Source organism: Triticum urartu, chromosome 2, assembly GCF_003073215.2.
Source record: "Triticum urartu cultivar G1812 chromosome 2, Tu2.1, whole genome shotgun sequence".
Taxonomy (NCBI): Eukaryota; Viridiplantae; Streptophyta; class Magnoliopsida; order Poales; family Poaceae; genus Triticum; species Triticum urartu.
Window position 1 is genome coordinate 706436158 of NC_053023.1, and position 16296 is coordinate 706452453.

The following is a 16296-nucleotide window of genomic DNA, read 5'->3' on the forward strand; positions in this document are numbered from 1 at the left end:
TATTTTGTTAGCACCTTTAGGATCGACAAAACCTTCTGGTTGCATCATATACAACTCTTATTTAAGAAATCCATTAAGGAATGTAGTTTTGACATCCATTTGCCAGATTTCATAAAATGTGGTAATTTGCTAACATGATTCGAATAGATTTAAGCATCGCTACGAGTGAGAAAATCTCATCATAGTCAACACCTTGAACTTGTCGAAAACCTTTTGCGACAATTCGAGCTTTGAAGATAGTAACACTACTATCAGCGCCCGTCTTCCTATTGAAGATCCATTTATTTTCTATGGCTTGCCGATCATCGGGCAAGTCAACCAAAGTCCATACTTTGTTCTCATACATGGATCCTATCTCAGATTTCATGGCCTCAAGCCATTTCGCGGAATCTGGGCCCATCATCGCTTCCTCATAGTTCGTACGTTCGTCATGGTCAATTAACATGACCTCCAGAACAGGATTACCGTACCACTCTGGTGTGGATCTCACTCTGGTTGACCTACGAGGTTCGGTAGTAACTTGATCTGAAGTTACATGATCATCATCATTAGCTTCCTCACTAATTGGTGTAGGAGTCACAGAAACAGATTTCCGTGATGAACTACTTTCCAATAAGGGAGCAGGTACAGTTACCTCATCAAGTTCTACTTTCCTCACACTCACTTCTTTCGAGAGAAACTCCTTCTATAGAAAGGATCCATTCTCAGCAACAAATATCTTGCCTTCGGATCTGTGATAGAAGGTGTACCCAACAGTTACTTTTGGGTATCCTATGAAGACGCACTTCTCTGACTTGGGTTTGAGCTTATCAAGATGAAACTTTTTCACATAAGCATCGCAACCCCAAACTTTAAGAAACGACAACTTTGGTTTCTTGCCAAACCATAGTTCATAAGGTGTCGTCTCAACGGATTTAGATGGTGCCCTATTTAACGTGAATGCAGCGGTCTTCTAATGCATAACCCCAAAACGATAGTGGTAAATCGGTAAGAGACATCATAGATTGTACCATATCTAATAAAGTACGTTTATGATGTTTGGACACACCATTACGCTGTGGTGTTCCAGGTGGCGTGAGTTGCAAAACTATTTTGCATTGTTTCAAATGAAGACCAAAACTCATAACTCAAATATTCTCCTCCACGATCAGATCGTAGAAACTTTATTTTCTTGTTATGATGATTTTCCACTTCACTCTGAAATTATATGAACTTTTCAAATGTTTCAGATTTATTTTTCATCAAGTAGATATACACATATCTGCTCAAATCATGTGTGAAGGTCAGAAAACAATGATACCCGCCGTGAGTCTCAACACTCATTGGACCGCATACATCGGTATGTATTATTTCCAATAAGTCAGTGGCTCGCTCCATTGTTTTGGAGAACAGAGTCTTAGTCATCTTGCCCATGAGGCATGGTTCACAAGCATCAAAATGATTCATAATCAAGTGATTCCAAAAGCCCATCAGCATGGAGTTTCTTCATGCGCTTTACACCAATATGACCTAAACGGCAGTGCCACAAATAAGTTGCACCATCATTATTAACTTTGCATCTTTTGGCTTCAATATTATGAATATGTGTATCACTACGATCGAGATCCAACAAACCATTTTCATTGGGTGTATGACCATAGAAGGTTTTATTCATGTAAAAAGAACAACAATTATTCTCTAACTTAAATGTATAACTGTATTGCAATAAACATGATCAAATCATATTCATGCTCAATGCAAACACCAAATAACATTTATTTAGGTTTAACACTAATCCCGAAACTACAGGGAGTGTGCGATGATGATCATATCAATCTTGGGACCACCTCCAACACACATCGTCATTTCACCCTTAACTAGTCTTTGTTCATTCTGCAACTCCCGTTTCGAGTTACTACTCTTAGCAACTGAACCAGTATCAAATACCGAGGGGTTGCTATAAACACTAGTAAAGTACACATCAATAACATGTATATCAAATATAGCATTGTTCACTTTGCCATCCTTCTTATCCGCCAAATGCTTGGGGTAGTTCTGCTTCCAGTGACCAGTCCCTTTGCAGTAGAAGCACTTAGTCTCATGCTTAGGTCCAGACTTGGACTTCTTCACTTGAGCAGCAACTTGCTTGTCGTTCTTCTTGAAGTTCCCTTTCTTTCCCTTTGCCCTTTTCTTGAAACTAGTGGTCTTGTTAATCATCAACACTTGATGCTCTTTCTTGATTTCTACCTTCATCGATTTCATCATCATGAAAAGCTCGGGAATCATTTTCGTCATCCCTTGCATACTATAGTTCATCACAAAGTTCTACTAACTTGGTGATGGTGACTAGAGAATTCTGTCAATCACTATTTTATCTGGAAGATTAACTCCCACTTGATTCAAGCGATTGTAGTACCCAGACAATCTGAGCACATGCTCACCGCTTGAGCTATTCTCCTCCATCTTTTAGCTATAGAACTTGTTGGATACTTCATATCTCTCAACTCGGGTATTTGCTTGAAATATTAACTTCAACTCCTGGAACATCTCATATGATCCATGACGTTTAAAACGTCTTTGATGTCCCGATTCTAAGCTGTTAAGCATGGTGCACTAAACTATCAAGTAGTCATCATATTGAGCTAGCCAAACGTTCATAACGTCTGCATCTGCTCCTGTAATAGGTCTGTCACCTAGCGGTGCATCAAAGACATAATTCTTTTGTGCAGCAATGAGGATAATCCTCAGATCATGGATCCAATCTGCATCATTGCTACTAACATCTTTCAACTTAGTTTTTCTCTAGGAACATATCAAAAATAAAACAGAGGAGCTAAACGTGAGCTATTGATCTACAACATAGATATGCTAATACTACCAGGACTAAGTTCATGATAAATTAAAGTTCAATTAATCATATTACTTAAGAACTCCCACTTAGATAGACATCCCTATAATCATCTAAGTGATCACGTGATCTATATCAACTAAACCATGTCCGATCATCACGTGAGATGGAGCAGTTTTCGATGGTGAACATCACTATGTTGATCATATCTACTATATGATTCACGCTCGACCTTCGGTCTCCAGTGTTCCGAGGCCATATCTGCATATGCTAGGTTCGTCAAGTTTAACCCGAGTATTTTGTGTGTGCAAAACTAGCTTGCACCCATTGTATGCGAACGTAGAGCTTATCACACCCGATCATCACCTAGTGTCTCAGCACGATGAACTTTGGCAACGGTGCATACTCAGGGAGAACACTTTTATCTTGAAATTTAGTGACAGATCATCTTATAATGCTACCGTCAAACAAAGCAAAATAAGATGCATAAAGGATAAACATCACATGCAATCAATATAAGTGATATGATATGGCCATCATCATCTTGTGCTTGTGATCTCCATCTCCGAAGCACCGTCATGATCACCATTGTCACCGGCGCGACACCTTGATCTCCATCGTAGCATCGTTGTCGTCTCACCAACTATTGCTTCTACGACTATCTCTACCGCTTAGTGATAAAGTAAAGCAATTACAGGGCGATTGCATTGCATACAATAAAGCGACAACCATATGGCTCCTACCAGTTTCCGATAACTCCGTTACAAAACATGATCATCTCATACAATAAATATAGCATCATGTCTTGACCATATCACATGACAACATGCCCTGCAAAAACAAGTTAGACGTCCTCTACTTTGTTGTTGCAAGTTTTACGTGGCTACTACGGGCTGAGCAAGAACCGTTCTTACCTACGCATCAAAACCACAATGATAGTTCGTCAAGTTAGTGCTGTTTTAACCTTCTCAAGGACCGGGCGTGGCCACACTCGGTTCAACTAAAGTTGGAGAAACTAACACCCGCCAGCCACCTATGTGCAAAGCATGTCGATAGAACCAGTCTCGCGTAAGCGTAGGTGTAATGTCGGTCCGGGCCGCTTCATCCAACAATACCGCTGAACCAAAGTATGACATGTTGGTAAGCAGTATGACTTGTATCACCCACAACTCACTTGTGTTCTACTCGTGCATATAACATCTACGCATAAACCTGGCTCGGATGCCACTGTTGGGGAATGTAGTAATTTCAAAAAAATCCTATGCACACGCAGAATCATGGTGATGCATAGCAACGAGAGGGGAGAGTATTGTCTACGTACCCTCATAGACTGTAAGCGGAAGCGTTTATCAACGCGGTTGATGTAGTCGTACACCTTCACGATCCGTCCCGATCAAGTACCGAACGTACGGCACCTCCACGTTGAGCTCACGTTCAGCTCGATGACGTCCTCGCCTTCTCGATCCAGCAAGAGGGGCGAAGTAGTAGATGAGTTCCGGCAGCACGACGGCGTGGTGACGGTGTTGGTGAAGAACAATCTCTGCAGGGCTTCGGCTAAGCACTACGAAAACTATTATAGAGGATAAACTAGAGGGGACGGAGTAGCTGACACACGACTTGGTGTTTCTTGATGTGTCTTGGGTGCTAGCCCTACCCCTCTATTTATATGTTGAGCCTTGGGGTCGAAACTTGGAGTAAAAGCCTCCACAAAGTCGGTTTCACCCGAAAGGCAAGAGTCCTTCTCGGACTCCAGGGCTAGGCGCCAGGGTTCCCGGCGTCTGGACCCAGACGCCAGGGACCCTGGCGTCTGGCCCCTGGACTCCACAAAACTTCCTTTTGCGCTTTCCAAAAACCTTGTGGGCTTTCCCCTTTGGCCCAAATAAAGTGTTCTCGTACCCAAACATTTAGCGAAACATCCGGAACCCCTTCCGGTGAATTCCAGAACCCTTCCGGTGACCAAACACTATTATCCCATATATCAAACTTTATCTCCGGACTATTCCGGAGTTCCTCGTCATGTCCGTGGTCTTATCTGGAACTCTGAACAACATTCGGTTACCAACATACATAACTCATAAATACTATATCGTCAACGAACGTTAAGCATGCGGACCCTACGGGTTGGAGCACTATGTAGACATGACCGAGACACTTCTCTGGTCAATAACCAATAGTGGAACCTGGATGCCCATATTGGCTCCTACATATTCTACGAAGATCTTTATCGGTCGAACCGCATAACAACAGACGTTGTTCCCTTTGTCATCGGCATGTTACTTGCCCAATATTCGATCGTCGGTATCTCAATACCTAGTTTAATCTTGTTACCGGCAAGTCTCTTTACTCGTTCCGTAATACATCATCCCACAACTAACTCATTAGTTACAATGCTTGCAAGGCTTATAGTGATGTGTATTACCGAGTGGGCCCAGAGATACCTCTCCAACGATCGGAGTGATAAATCCTAATCTCGAAATACGCCAACTCAACAAGTACCTTCGGAGACACCTGTAGAGCACCTTTATAATCACCCAGTTACGTTGTGACGTTTGGTAGCACACAAAGTGTTCCTCCGGTAAACGGGAGTTGCATAATCTCATAGTCATAGGAACATGTATAAGTCATGAAGAAAGAAATATCAATATACTAAACGATCAAGTGCTAAGCTAACGGAATGGGTCAAGTCAATCACATCATTCTCCTAATGATGTGATCCCATTAATCAAATGACAACTCATGTCTATGGTTAGGAAACTTAACCATCTTTGATTAATGAGCTAGTCAAGTAGAGGCATACTAGTGACACTATGTTTGTCTATGTATTCACACATGTATTATGTTTCCGGTTAATACAATTCTATCATGAATAATAAACATTTATCATGAAATAAGGAAATAAATAATAACTTTATTATTGCCTCTAGGGCATATTTCCTTCAACCTCATCCCCCTACATGGCTCGCCAAATGTCGGTGTCTAGGAACCAGACATTGGGTTGTGTATGACAACCCTTTGTGAGTTCGGCTAGGGACTGAACACGCCTTCTTGCCCAGGTCATCTATGCCGGAGATGAAGGAGAGGGAAAGGGAGACACCAAAGTTTACCCAGGTTCAGGACACCGTGATGGTGTAACACCCTACTCCCTCTCTTTGTTGATATATGAGTGTGTGTAACACCCTACTCCCTTTCTTCTATTTATAGGGCGAGTCTCCTTTCCCACGCCCCACCAGCGGGCGGGTGCGTTCTTCCCTTTGTTGAGGGTGTAGAGAGGGGGACCCGTATTGCCCAAACAACCACCGGGCACGGTCCCTAGTCATCTGTCACGAGGAGCTACAGTGCCTTCCTGTAGCTCCACATCGAGTGGGAGAATCTATATAGATCACTGTGGATGACCCCTCCCCACGATAAACCTCCATGCGGCTCAAAGTCAAAAGGGGGCCTATACCCCGTCTTGTTGCCACTACAGTCCCGCACCATGCCGGCGGGACCCGCATGGAGGAGCCCTGGTCAGGTATTGTCTCTCCTCCTTCCCAGGCCTTAGGGGTCTTGATGGAGCCAAAGGATCCCCTCCCGGAAGGTCCTTTGATGCTACGGCCCTATTCGTTATCGTCATCCTATTCCTAGGCTGGACGACATGCTTGATGAATTGAGTGGCTCTACAATATTCTCCAAAGTTGATTTTCGTAGTGGATACCATCAAATTCGTATGAAATTGGGAGATGAATGGAAAACAACATTTAAAACTAAGTTTGGATTATATGAGTGGTTAGTCATGCCTTTTGGGTTAACTAATGCACCTAGTACTTTCATGAGGTTAATGAACAAAGTTTTACGTGCTTTCATTGGACGATTTGTGGTAGTCTATTTTGATGATATACTGATTTATAGTAAATCTTTGGAGAAACATTTGGAACATTTATGTGCTGTTTTTATTGCTCTATGTGATGCACGTTTGTTTGGTAACCTTGGAAAGTGCACCTTTTGCACCGACCGAGTATCTTTTCTTGGCTATGTTGTTACTCCACAGGGAATTGAAGTTGATAAAGCCAAGATTGAAGCTATTGAGAGTTGGCCGCAGCCCAAAACGGTCACACAAGTGAGAAGTTTCCTTGGTCTCGCTGGTTTCTATAGGCGTTTTGTGAGAGATTTCAGCACCATTGCTGCACCTCTCAACGAGCTTACAAAGAAGGATGTGCCTTTTGTTTGGGGTACCGCACAGGAAGAAGCCTTCACGGTATTGAAAGATAAGTTGACACATGATCCTTTACTCCAACTTCCTGATTTTAATAAGACTTTTGAGCTTGAATGTGATGCTAGTGGAATTGGATTAGGAGATGTGTTATTACAAGATGGCAAACCTGTTGCATACTTTTCTGAAAAATTGAGTGGGCCCAGTCTGAACTATTCTACTTATGATAAAGAATTATATGCTCTTGTTCGGACCTTAGAAACATGGCAACATTATTTATGGCCCAAGGAATTTGTTATACATTCTGATCATGAATCTTTGAAACACATTAAAAGTCAAGCAAAACTGAACCGTAGACATGCTAAATGGGTTGAATTTATTGAGACTTTCCCTTATGTCATTAAACACAAAAAGGGTAAAGAAAATGTTATTGCTGATGCTTTGTCTCGTCGTTATACTATGCTTTCACAACTTGACTTTAAAATATTTGGTTTGGAGATCATCAAAGATCAATATACGCATGATGCTGAATTTAAAGATGTATTGCAGAATTGTAAGGAAGCGAGAACTTGGAACAAGTTCGTTCTTAATGATGGATTTGTGTTTCATGCTAACAAGCTATGCATTCCAGCTAGCTCTGTTCGTCTTTTGTTGTTGCAGGAGGCGCATGGACGAGGATTAATGGGACACTTTGGCGTCAAGAAGACGGAGGATATACTTGCTACACATTTCTTTTCGCCAAAGATGAGACGGGATGTTGAGCGTTTTGTTGCTCACTGCACTACATGTCAAAAAGCTAAGTCACGACTCAATCCTCATGGTTTATATATGCCTTTGCCTGTACCTAGTGTTCTTTGGGAGGATATATCTATAGACTTTGTTTTAGGTTTACCTCGAACAAAGAAGGGGAGGGATAGCATATTTGTTGTCGTGGATAGGTTCTCGAAAATGGCACACTTTATACCATGTCATAAAAGCGATGATGCTGTTAATGTTGCTAATTTGATCTTTCGTGAAATTATTCGCTTGCATGGTGTGCCAAATACTATTGTTTCAGATCGTGATACTAAATTTCTTAGCCACTTTTGGAGATGTTTATGGGCTAAGTTGGGGACTAAACTACTTTTTAGTACTACTTGTCACCCCCAAACTGATGGACAAACTGAAGTAGTCAATAGAACATTGTCTACTATGCTTAGGGCTGTTTTGAAGAATAATAAGAAAATGTGGGAAGAATGCTTGCCTCATATTGAATTTGCTTATAATCGTTCATTGCATTCTACTACTAAGATGTGCCCTTTTGAAATTGTGTATGGTTTCCTACCTCGTGCACCTATTGATTTGTTGCCTCTTTCATCTTCGGAGAAGGTTAATTTTGATGCTAAAGAACGTGCTGAATTGATTTTAAAAATGCATGAGTTAACTAAGGAAAACATTGAGCGTATGAATGCTAAATATAAACTTGCTGGAGATAAGGGTAGAAAACATGTTGTGTTTGCACCTGGAGATCTTGTTTGGTTACATTTGCGCAAGGATAGATTTCCTAATTTGCGCAAATCAAAGCTAATGCCACGTGATGATGGTCCTTTTAAGGTGTTAGAGAAAATAAATGATAATGCATATAAACTTGAGCTACCTGCAGATTTTGGGTTAGTCCCACTTTTAGCATTGCAAATTTGAAGCCTTATTTGGGTGAGGAAGATGAGCTTTCGTCGAGGACGACTTCATTTCAAGAAGGGGAGGATGATGAGGACATCAATACCATTGTTACACCCACAGCCCCTGCTGCTATACATACTGGACCAATTACTAGAGCTCGCGCACGCCAATTGAATTATCAGGTACTTTCATTTCTTGGTAACGATTCTAATGCTCATGAGAATATGATGCTGCCTAAATTGGATACATTTGTTTTGCTTACAAATGAAGGGCCTAGCTTGGACAAGAAAGATGAACCTTGGAGCAAGTTCAAGCATGGAGATGAGGGCATGCGCAAGGGGATAAAGAACGGAGTTACAAGTGATGATTTCAGGACTTTGAAGCCACCATAAGGAGTGCCTGAAGCCTTGGACGAAATATACAAGATGTCACTTCATAAATTTCGTCCAGAGGCTATTCTAGGTGCTGCGTCACCTTATTATTGGGCCAGGCCCATGTATTTTCGAAATACTTAAGTATAGGCTGTTTTTAGAGTCCGTATGTGTGGGGAAACAAGAGTTAGAGTTGGTTTCGGACCCCCTCCTCCAAGGGCCATGAAATTCCCCCTCTCTCCTCCATATATACAGCCCTTAGGGCATCGTTTAGATTTTGAGTTTTGTTTAGACTAAAAGTTCGCCATAGCTGCAACTTCGCGTCCTTCGTTTGTGTCCAACGACCAGACCAAGACGTCACAGAACCCCACCTTCATTAATAAAGCTTTCCTCTTTTATTCGCAATATCCAGATTGCAATCTCAGTTTCTTGCTTGTTCTTCGTTTGCTCGCAGGAAATAGACCCTCGTGGTCAGGTCGATCGTGCTCCGGCGTGGTCAATAACCCTTGGAAGATGGTTTAGCGATTGCTAAGGCGCGACGTCTTCGCACGTTCGTAGTCGGATCGTCAAAGTCGACTCCCACGAAAAACGATATCTATCTCATCGAAACATCGGGACACCTTTGTCTCTATCAAGTGGTTCATCTCCCCTGGGAACCCCCCTTTCCAGTGGGCCGACAAGGCATGGCACCGATATTTGTTAACGAGGTTCACCGAACTCGGCTACATCCCCGGGGCATGACTACATGCACTCCTCCTCATGACACTGTCACAATACTGCACACCGGCCACCCGGGTGCTGACACATCGCCGGCTCCCTCTTCCGCGTTTGTGCTATTATGTTGGCATAAGTTACATCATGTGTCTACCCTTTCATTATATAAGAGGCCTAGGATACAAGTGTCCAATTAGAACACGACTCTATATCCTATGTAAACACAATACAACTCATAGTTCAACTGTAGCCTATGTGGTACATTATATTCGACACAGTTCCAACAACAACTGCAACATCAAGTGGAATGCCAAGAATGCTGCCTTCTCCGACGACGGCCATGGCCTGACCATGTCCCTAAAGAGCAACTCCCTCCGGCTGCTTGCTGCAGACGAAGCAGCAGTTCATCTACGACAGCGTCTCCACCCGCGTCAAGCTCATCCTGGGAAACTCAGTCACAGTGAACTCTTTCTAACATAGAGATCAAAATTCCTTCTTATTGAATGGATGAATTCATTAGGGATGCGCATGTTGCAGAAATATTCCTTGAACTCGACATTTAATTAAGTATACACACCATCCAGTTTCCCATCTTAGCTCATTTATGTTTCATTCCATCGTCTATGTCTCACCGACGAGTGTGCAATATTGTATGCACCCAATCAAAAGTAAAGAGCTCAATTGTGCTGACAAAGACTCGTTCAAGAAACAATCAATTGATGTGATAATTGAACAAGCCGGCAACAAGCACTTGTTGACAGAAAGCCATGATAGTACGTTTTACCATCAGGAAAATAAAACATGACAGTAAAATACCAATAGCCAAAAGCCCCAGGAACCCGGTGCCACGTACGTTAGTGTATTTCCCCTTTGAGATGGAACAACCGACAAGATAATAAAACATTACGGTAGAAACCTTAAGGAAAAAGGTAAACCTTATGCTGGCAACCTCTAAGAGAAATGTAACCCCCGAGAATGTACTACTCACTAGACAAACAGAAAACCTGACGGTGTACACTGTCAGGAAATGTCAATAAGGTTCCTTGCGGATGTTACCTTTAGGGAAATAAGAAACCAAAAATTACGGTTTTTATTATAAAGATTATTCTCAGTATTGTATGGTACATTTTACTCTCAAATCACAACTAAATCACTACATCCAATACTCCATGAAATTCATTTCCATATGCATTCATCAATGCACAAGTAGACCAGTTAAAATACAAGTTCATCATAACAAAAGATATCACTGATGCTAATATCAAAGGCATCACCAAAATTCATCACATTTGCTAGAAATTCTTTCATTATGGCAACATACTCCAAAAGGATTGAATTTGCTGCCACGAGACATAACCATACATGTCATTTAGGTAGACACACCTTTCTCGTTGTCTTGATTGGCATGGTTACCACACCTGCCAACATGGATATTTTCCCAACCATCATTGACAATACCACTCGGACTAGCCACATGAGAAGAACTAGTCTTAGGCTACAACATAATTAGGAAAAACATTAACTTTCAGTTTTTTAACATAACAAAAAATTCATAATTGCGAGTAGCCAAACAAAAAAAATCAATATGTGGCAATAATATTCATTAATTATAGACATACAAAATAACTATGTCGTCATGCGAACACACTAGAAGTAACAATTAATTTCCAAACACATCACATAAACAAATATGCAATTAGCTATCTCTCCAAGTACTAGCTAATCCTAAAAATAAAATGGCACAATTGTAAAATGCTTAGACTATCGAATGCGGTTGACCGTTTAGAATGTCTCCAAGGCTGTACCGTAGCAGGCGGTTCCCTAAACAAAACTACTTACAATGCTTTACATTTCGGTGCGCTCCATCTAATGAGAATACTCTCATTCGAAATGGTTTTGCAATTCAGAACCGCCTCCCATTCTTATTTAGGGTTGGCATTTTAATTATTGTTTGCAGCCAGCCCTGCAATTAAAATTCCTAAATAACACTTTCACACACACATTCTCATTCACCACAAAAAACCATTGCATCTCATAATACATTCATATATGTTCAATATGTCAAAGCGACATATACAAAAGTTTTGTAGACTTCACATCCAACATATGAAACACGGTTCTAAAATCCAAAGATTTATATTCCCCTTATCGTAGTCTACCTATCTTGCCTTTTCATTTCGTCTTTTCGCTCGAGTAGTCTACTCATCTTAACTTTTCATGTTGTCTTTTCGGACCAATCACCGCCCGATATCTTCTTTGCCGGAAAACCGCCTCTTGACTAGATTTAAGGACAGCCTCAAGTAGTTATTAGAGACGGTTTTGCTACTTTAACCACATGCATGAGTTTCACGAGGATGATTAACTGCCTCGGTTAGGCTATTAGAGGTGGCTGAAATGTTTTGGGTGAAAACCGCTTCCCTACGTGGAACGCCTCTAATGCCCATTTATGTACTACTAGTGTCTTTCCCTTCTTGGCTCACAGTTGGCGCACTCCCTCATCTCATTTCATCGACAGGTGTGCAGTTTGGCATGCAACCAAGCGGAAGTACGAAACACCGTTGTGCTGAGCACTAACTATGTCGTCAAATCTAGACGCTCTCAATGCAAGCAATCCATATGATAATTGAACAAACCGACAACAAGCACTAGGTAGCTGCAACCTGAAGAGAGAATAATAAGACATGCATGGCGCAAACTAACCCAGCTTACATACTACACTACGTGCGCAGCAGACACTTTTGCATTTGACTGAAAATAATGAGCACAGATCCGCAACGCAGAGAGGATTATATAAAGCCCTTGTGCACCTCTGCATTTTCATCAAGTCTTCTTGACATACACTTCCTACACCACCAAAAGCTAAGCTAGTGCCAACTACGAAGTAGGAGAAGATGGAGAGCTCAAGGAGGGCCCTCCTCCTGGTGGCGATGGCGGCGACGGTCATCGGCCTCGCGAGTGCCAGTTTCCGTGACAACTGTGACATCAAGTGGAACCCCGAGAACGCGGCCTTCTCCGATGACGGCCACGGCCTGACCATGTCCCTAAAGAGCAACTCCTCCGGCTGCTTGCTGCAGACGAAGAAGCAGTTCATCTACGGCAGCGTCTCCACCCTCATCAAGCTCGTCCCGGGGAACTCCGCCGGCACCGTCACCACATACTACGTACGTATCCTATTCCTATACTATTCCTATAGTATACTTATTAGTTATTACCAATGAGCTTGTACTGCGATACTGACCGTATGTGCACCATTTCATTGATTGTAAATTACCAGACATCGTCCGTGGGGGCCGACCATGACGAGATCGACTTCGAGTTCCTGGGGAACGAGACCGGGCAGCCCTACACGCTGCACACCAACGTGTTCGCCGACGGCGTGGGCAAGAAGGAGATGCAGTTCGTGCCCTGGTTCGACCCCACCGCCGACTTCCATGCCTACACCATCTCCTGGACGCCCTGCATGATCGTCTGGTACGTCGACGACGTCCCCATCCGGGTGTTCCGCAACTACCGGGACAAGGGCATTGCGTACCCGATCAAGCGTCCCATGTTCGGCTACTCCAGCATCTGGTCGGCGGAGGACTGGGCCACGCAGGGCGGCCGCGTCAAGGCCGACTGGTCCAAGGCACCCTTCGTCGCCGGCTACCGCGACATGGTCCTCGACGTCTGCCCCTGCGACGGAGCCGACTCCTGCGTCTACGGCTGCGCCGGGGCGTTCAGCCACGGCGGGCGGCAGCAGAACTGTGCTGGCCTCACCGACCAGCAGCGGGCCAAGATGCAGGAGGTGCAGAAGTCTCACAGGATCTACGACTACTGCGTGGACTACAGGGACAACAAGAAGCCCGGCCCCGAGTGCAGCCTGCCGCAGTACTCGACCCATGCATATCCAGCTGCAGTCTGATCGTGGTCGTGGCACGCACCAAGCGGCAATGGTTGGCCGGCCGATCTATCTACCACGTCGCATACACGACCCATTGATTCCATTGGGACTTCATTTATTTATTTATTTTTGACACAGATATTTTTGTTTTCTCAAGATTTTTCATTCTTGTTGCTCCGCAGATTTTTTTCCCACTCCAAATTTTGTTCAATGCTTACCCGATTAAGTAATCATGATCGATCTTTTTTGAGTGGATCACATAAGGCATGATTGGTTGCATGCACGAACCAACGAGCCAGGCCCACTTAAGAATCAGGTAAGGCCCTTCACTATATAGGCCAAAAGTGGGGCCAAATATACTTTTGGTTCATTTGGCACCGATGCCCTCCATTGCCCAGCCGGTGCCATACTATTTTTTCAGGGAACCGGAGCAAGTTGGTGCACCGATGCCCACTTCTAGCATTGCAATAAAATATGTTAAACTGTGAAGGATCAACGGGATGAGAGAGAGGAGGACTAGAGAATTCGTACGAAGGATTGAGGGAAAGCTGGCTTGCTCCATTTTTTATGTATACATGTGGTCCCACTTTTTTATGGGCGGCAAAGGCACATAGTGTGACCGGTGCCATAGAAATTTCTCAGAGCATCGATGCCCAATCTGTAATATTTTAATGTACCGGGCACCAATCACATAGTGGAAGGCCTAAGGTTACCCACAACCACAACACAGCATGACTACAATAATCTATTGTTCTATGACAAATTTACTATGATAATTTTGGCCTAAATCCCGCGGTGGCACTAAACTTTTCATCTCGATCAAAAGAAAGTTTACCATGCCCAATAGGGTGGTGCTTTTTCATGACCAAAGGAGGGTTACCACCAAAAACATCACATATAAGGAAGATGCATAATTACTTAAAATATGAAATTATTTCGAATTTACAGATCCTATCTGAGGTACATGTACCTTTTTCTATAGAGAGAGGTACATGTAGTTCAAATTTGAATAATATCTAGTAATTAACTCGACACTCATTTAAGACCTAAATAATCGCAAATGATTTAAAAAAATGCTACCTTTGATATGAACACTACAATAGTATGTTCCATGTACAAAACATTTGGAATACCGCAAACAAATATTTTTGTAAGGTCCTATACAAGGTACCTTATCTTGTTATTTCAGAAATAGAAAAATACATAACAAGATGGAACATAAAGGAAGGAAAATCTAATGGGCCAAAACACATCTCTTCTCTCTCCTTTTCCTTTTTCTTTCATTTCCCTTTACCACCAAATGGGCCAAACCCATGTTTACTTTCCCTTCTTCTTCCCTTTTTTCCCTTCTATTTTCGACGACAGGGTCATGGCCCAATAAGACAACTGAGGCCAGCCCAAACTACTACTCTCCAGTTTTGTTCTTTGCATATTTCTTTTTTCATAAAAATATATATTGAAGTGGCCAAGTTAGTATTGCAATTCTTTATACCAAATTCATGAGAACCACCAAATATACGAATAATATATGGAAATATTCATAATTTCCCAAGTATCTATTGATGGCATTTCCATGCAGGTTAATAGTAAGATTTAATTTGTTCTTAATAAATAATTGTAATTCAAGATTCCAATTTTTTGTAAATTGTGTGAAATTACAAAGATGTATACAATCCAAGTTTAGTGATATGGTGCCATGCCAATTTTAATATATTTTAAAGGTGGTTTTATGACGCCATGCCAATTTTAATATATTTGTACCACATTTAAATTTTATAGAAAAACTAACAAGTGAATGTAAATGTTTCGTTTTTGAACTATATCTGTTCAATATCCTCAAATTGATTTAATGCATAAATAATAAGAAATGATTTCAGAAAATTGGTTAACTTTGACATGAACAATGCATTCCAGTATGTTCCATCTAGAAATGTTGTTTAGTACTTAGGTTATAAATATTTGGAAGGTATATACTTGTGCACACTAGTGTTAAAGAATATTGTAGTCCAAACTATAAGTGAAATGGTGAAGACTTTTTTGCCAGGTGGGTTGTGCCCTCCCGGGGCACCCCCAGGTGCTTCTCTTGCCCACTAGATGTCTTCTGGTCCAAAAAAAAATCTCCAAAAAGTTTTGCTGCATTTGGACTCTGTTTGATATTGATTTTCCGCGATGTAAAAACAAGCAAAAAATAGCAACTGGCACTGGGCACTATATCAATAGGTTAGTCCCAAAAAATGTGCCCACCTCGGTGGCCTCCCGCACCGCCTCTTTGCTCTATAAATGTCCAAATATTCCAAAAACCCTAGGGGGGTCAACGAAATTTTGTTCCAGCCGCCGCCAGTTCCAGAACCACGAGATCCAATCTAGAGCCCTTCTCCGGCACTCCGTCGGAGGGGGGGGGATCATCACCGGTGGCCATCTTCATCATCCCGGCGGCCACCATGATGAGGAGGGAGTAGTCCTCCCTCGGGGATGAGGGTATGTCCCAGTAGCTATGTGTTGTATCTTGATGTAACGCAGGCTTTGTTGACATAGATGAATCATATGGAGTTTTTACCCTCTCTATCTTCTTGATGAATTGAGTTTTCCCTTTGAAGTTTTTTTATCGGATTGATTCTTTAAGGATTTGAGAGAACTTAATATGTGTTTTGCATGA

At 42.3% G+C, this 16296-nt stretch overlaps 1 protein-coding gene across 1 annotated transcript; it reads left to right on the top strand.

Annotated features, from left to right (window-relative positions):
• The first annotated feature begins 12584 nt into the window (after positions 1-12584).
• Positions 12585-13661, top strand: LOC125538060 (probable xyloglucan endotransglucosylase/hydrolase protein 12). The gene is made up of 2 exons (XM_048701364.1): positions 12585-12921; positions 13035-13661. The coding sequence occupies exons 1-2, from the start codon at positions 12652-12654 to the stop codon at positions 13659-13661; spliced, it is 897 nt and encodes a 298-aa protein (XP_048557321.1). The 5' UTR covers positions 12585-12651.
• Positions 13662-16296: the final 2635 nt, after the last annotated feature.

What these genes read in the sequence shown, in the direction of transcription:
- LOC125538060 (XM_048701364.1), top strand. Translation starts at nt 12,652, where the DNA reads ATGGAGAGCTCAAGGAGGGCCCTCCTCCTGGTGGCGATGGCGGCGACG. An exon ending in GCACCGTCACCACATACTAC is followed by an intron (nt 12,922 to 13,034) that starts GTACGTATCCTA and finishes GTAAATTACCAG; the next exon opens with ACATCGTCCGTGGGGGCCGA.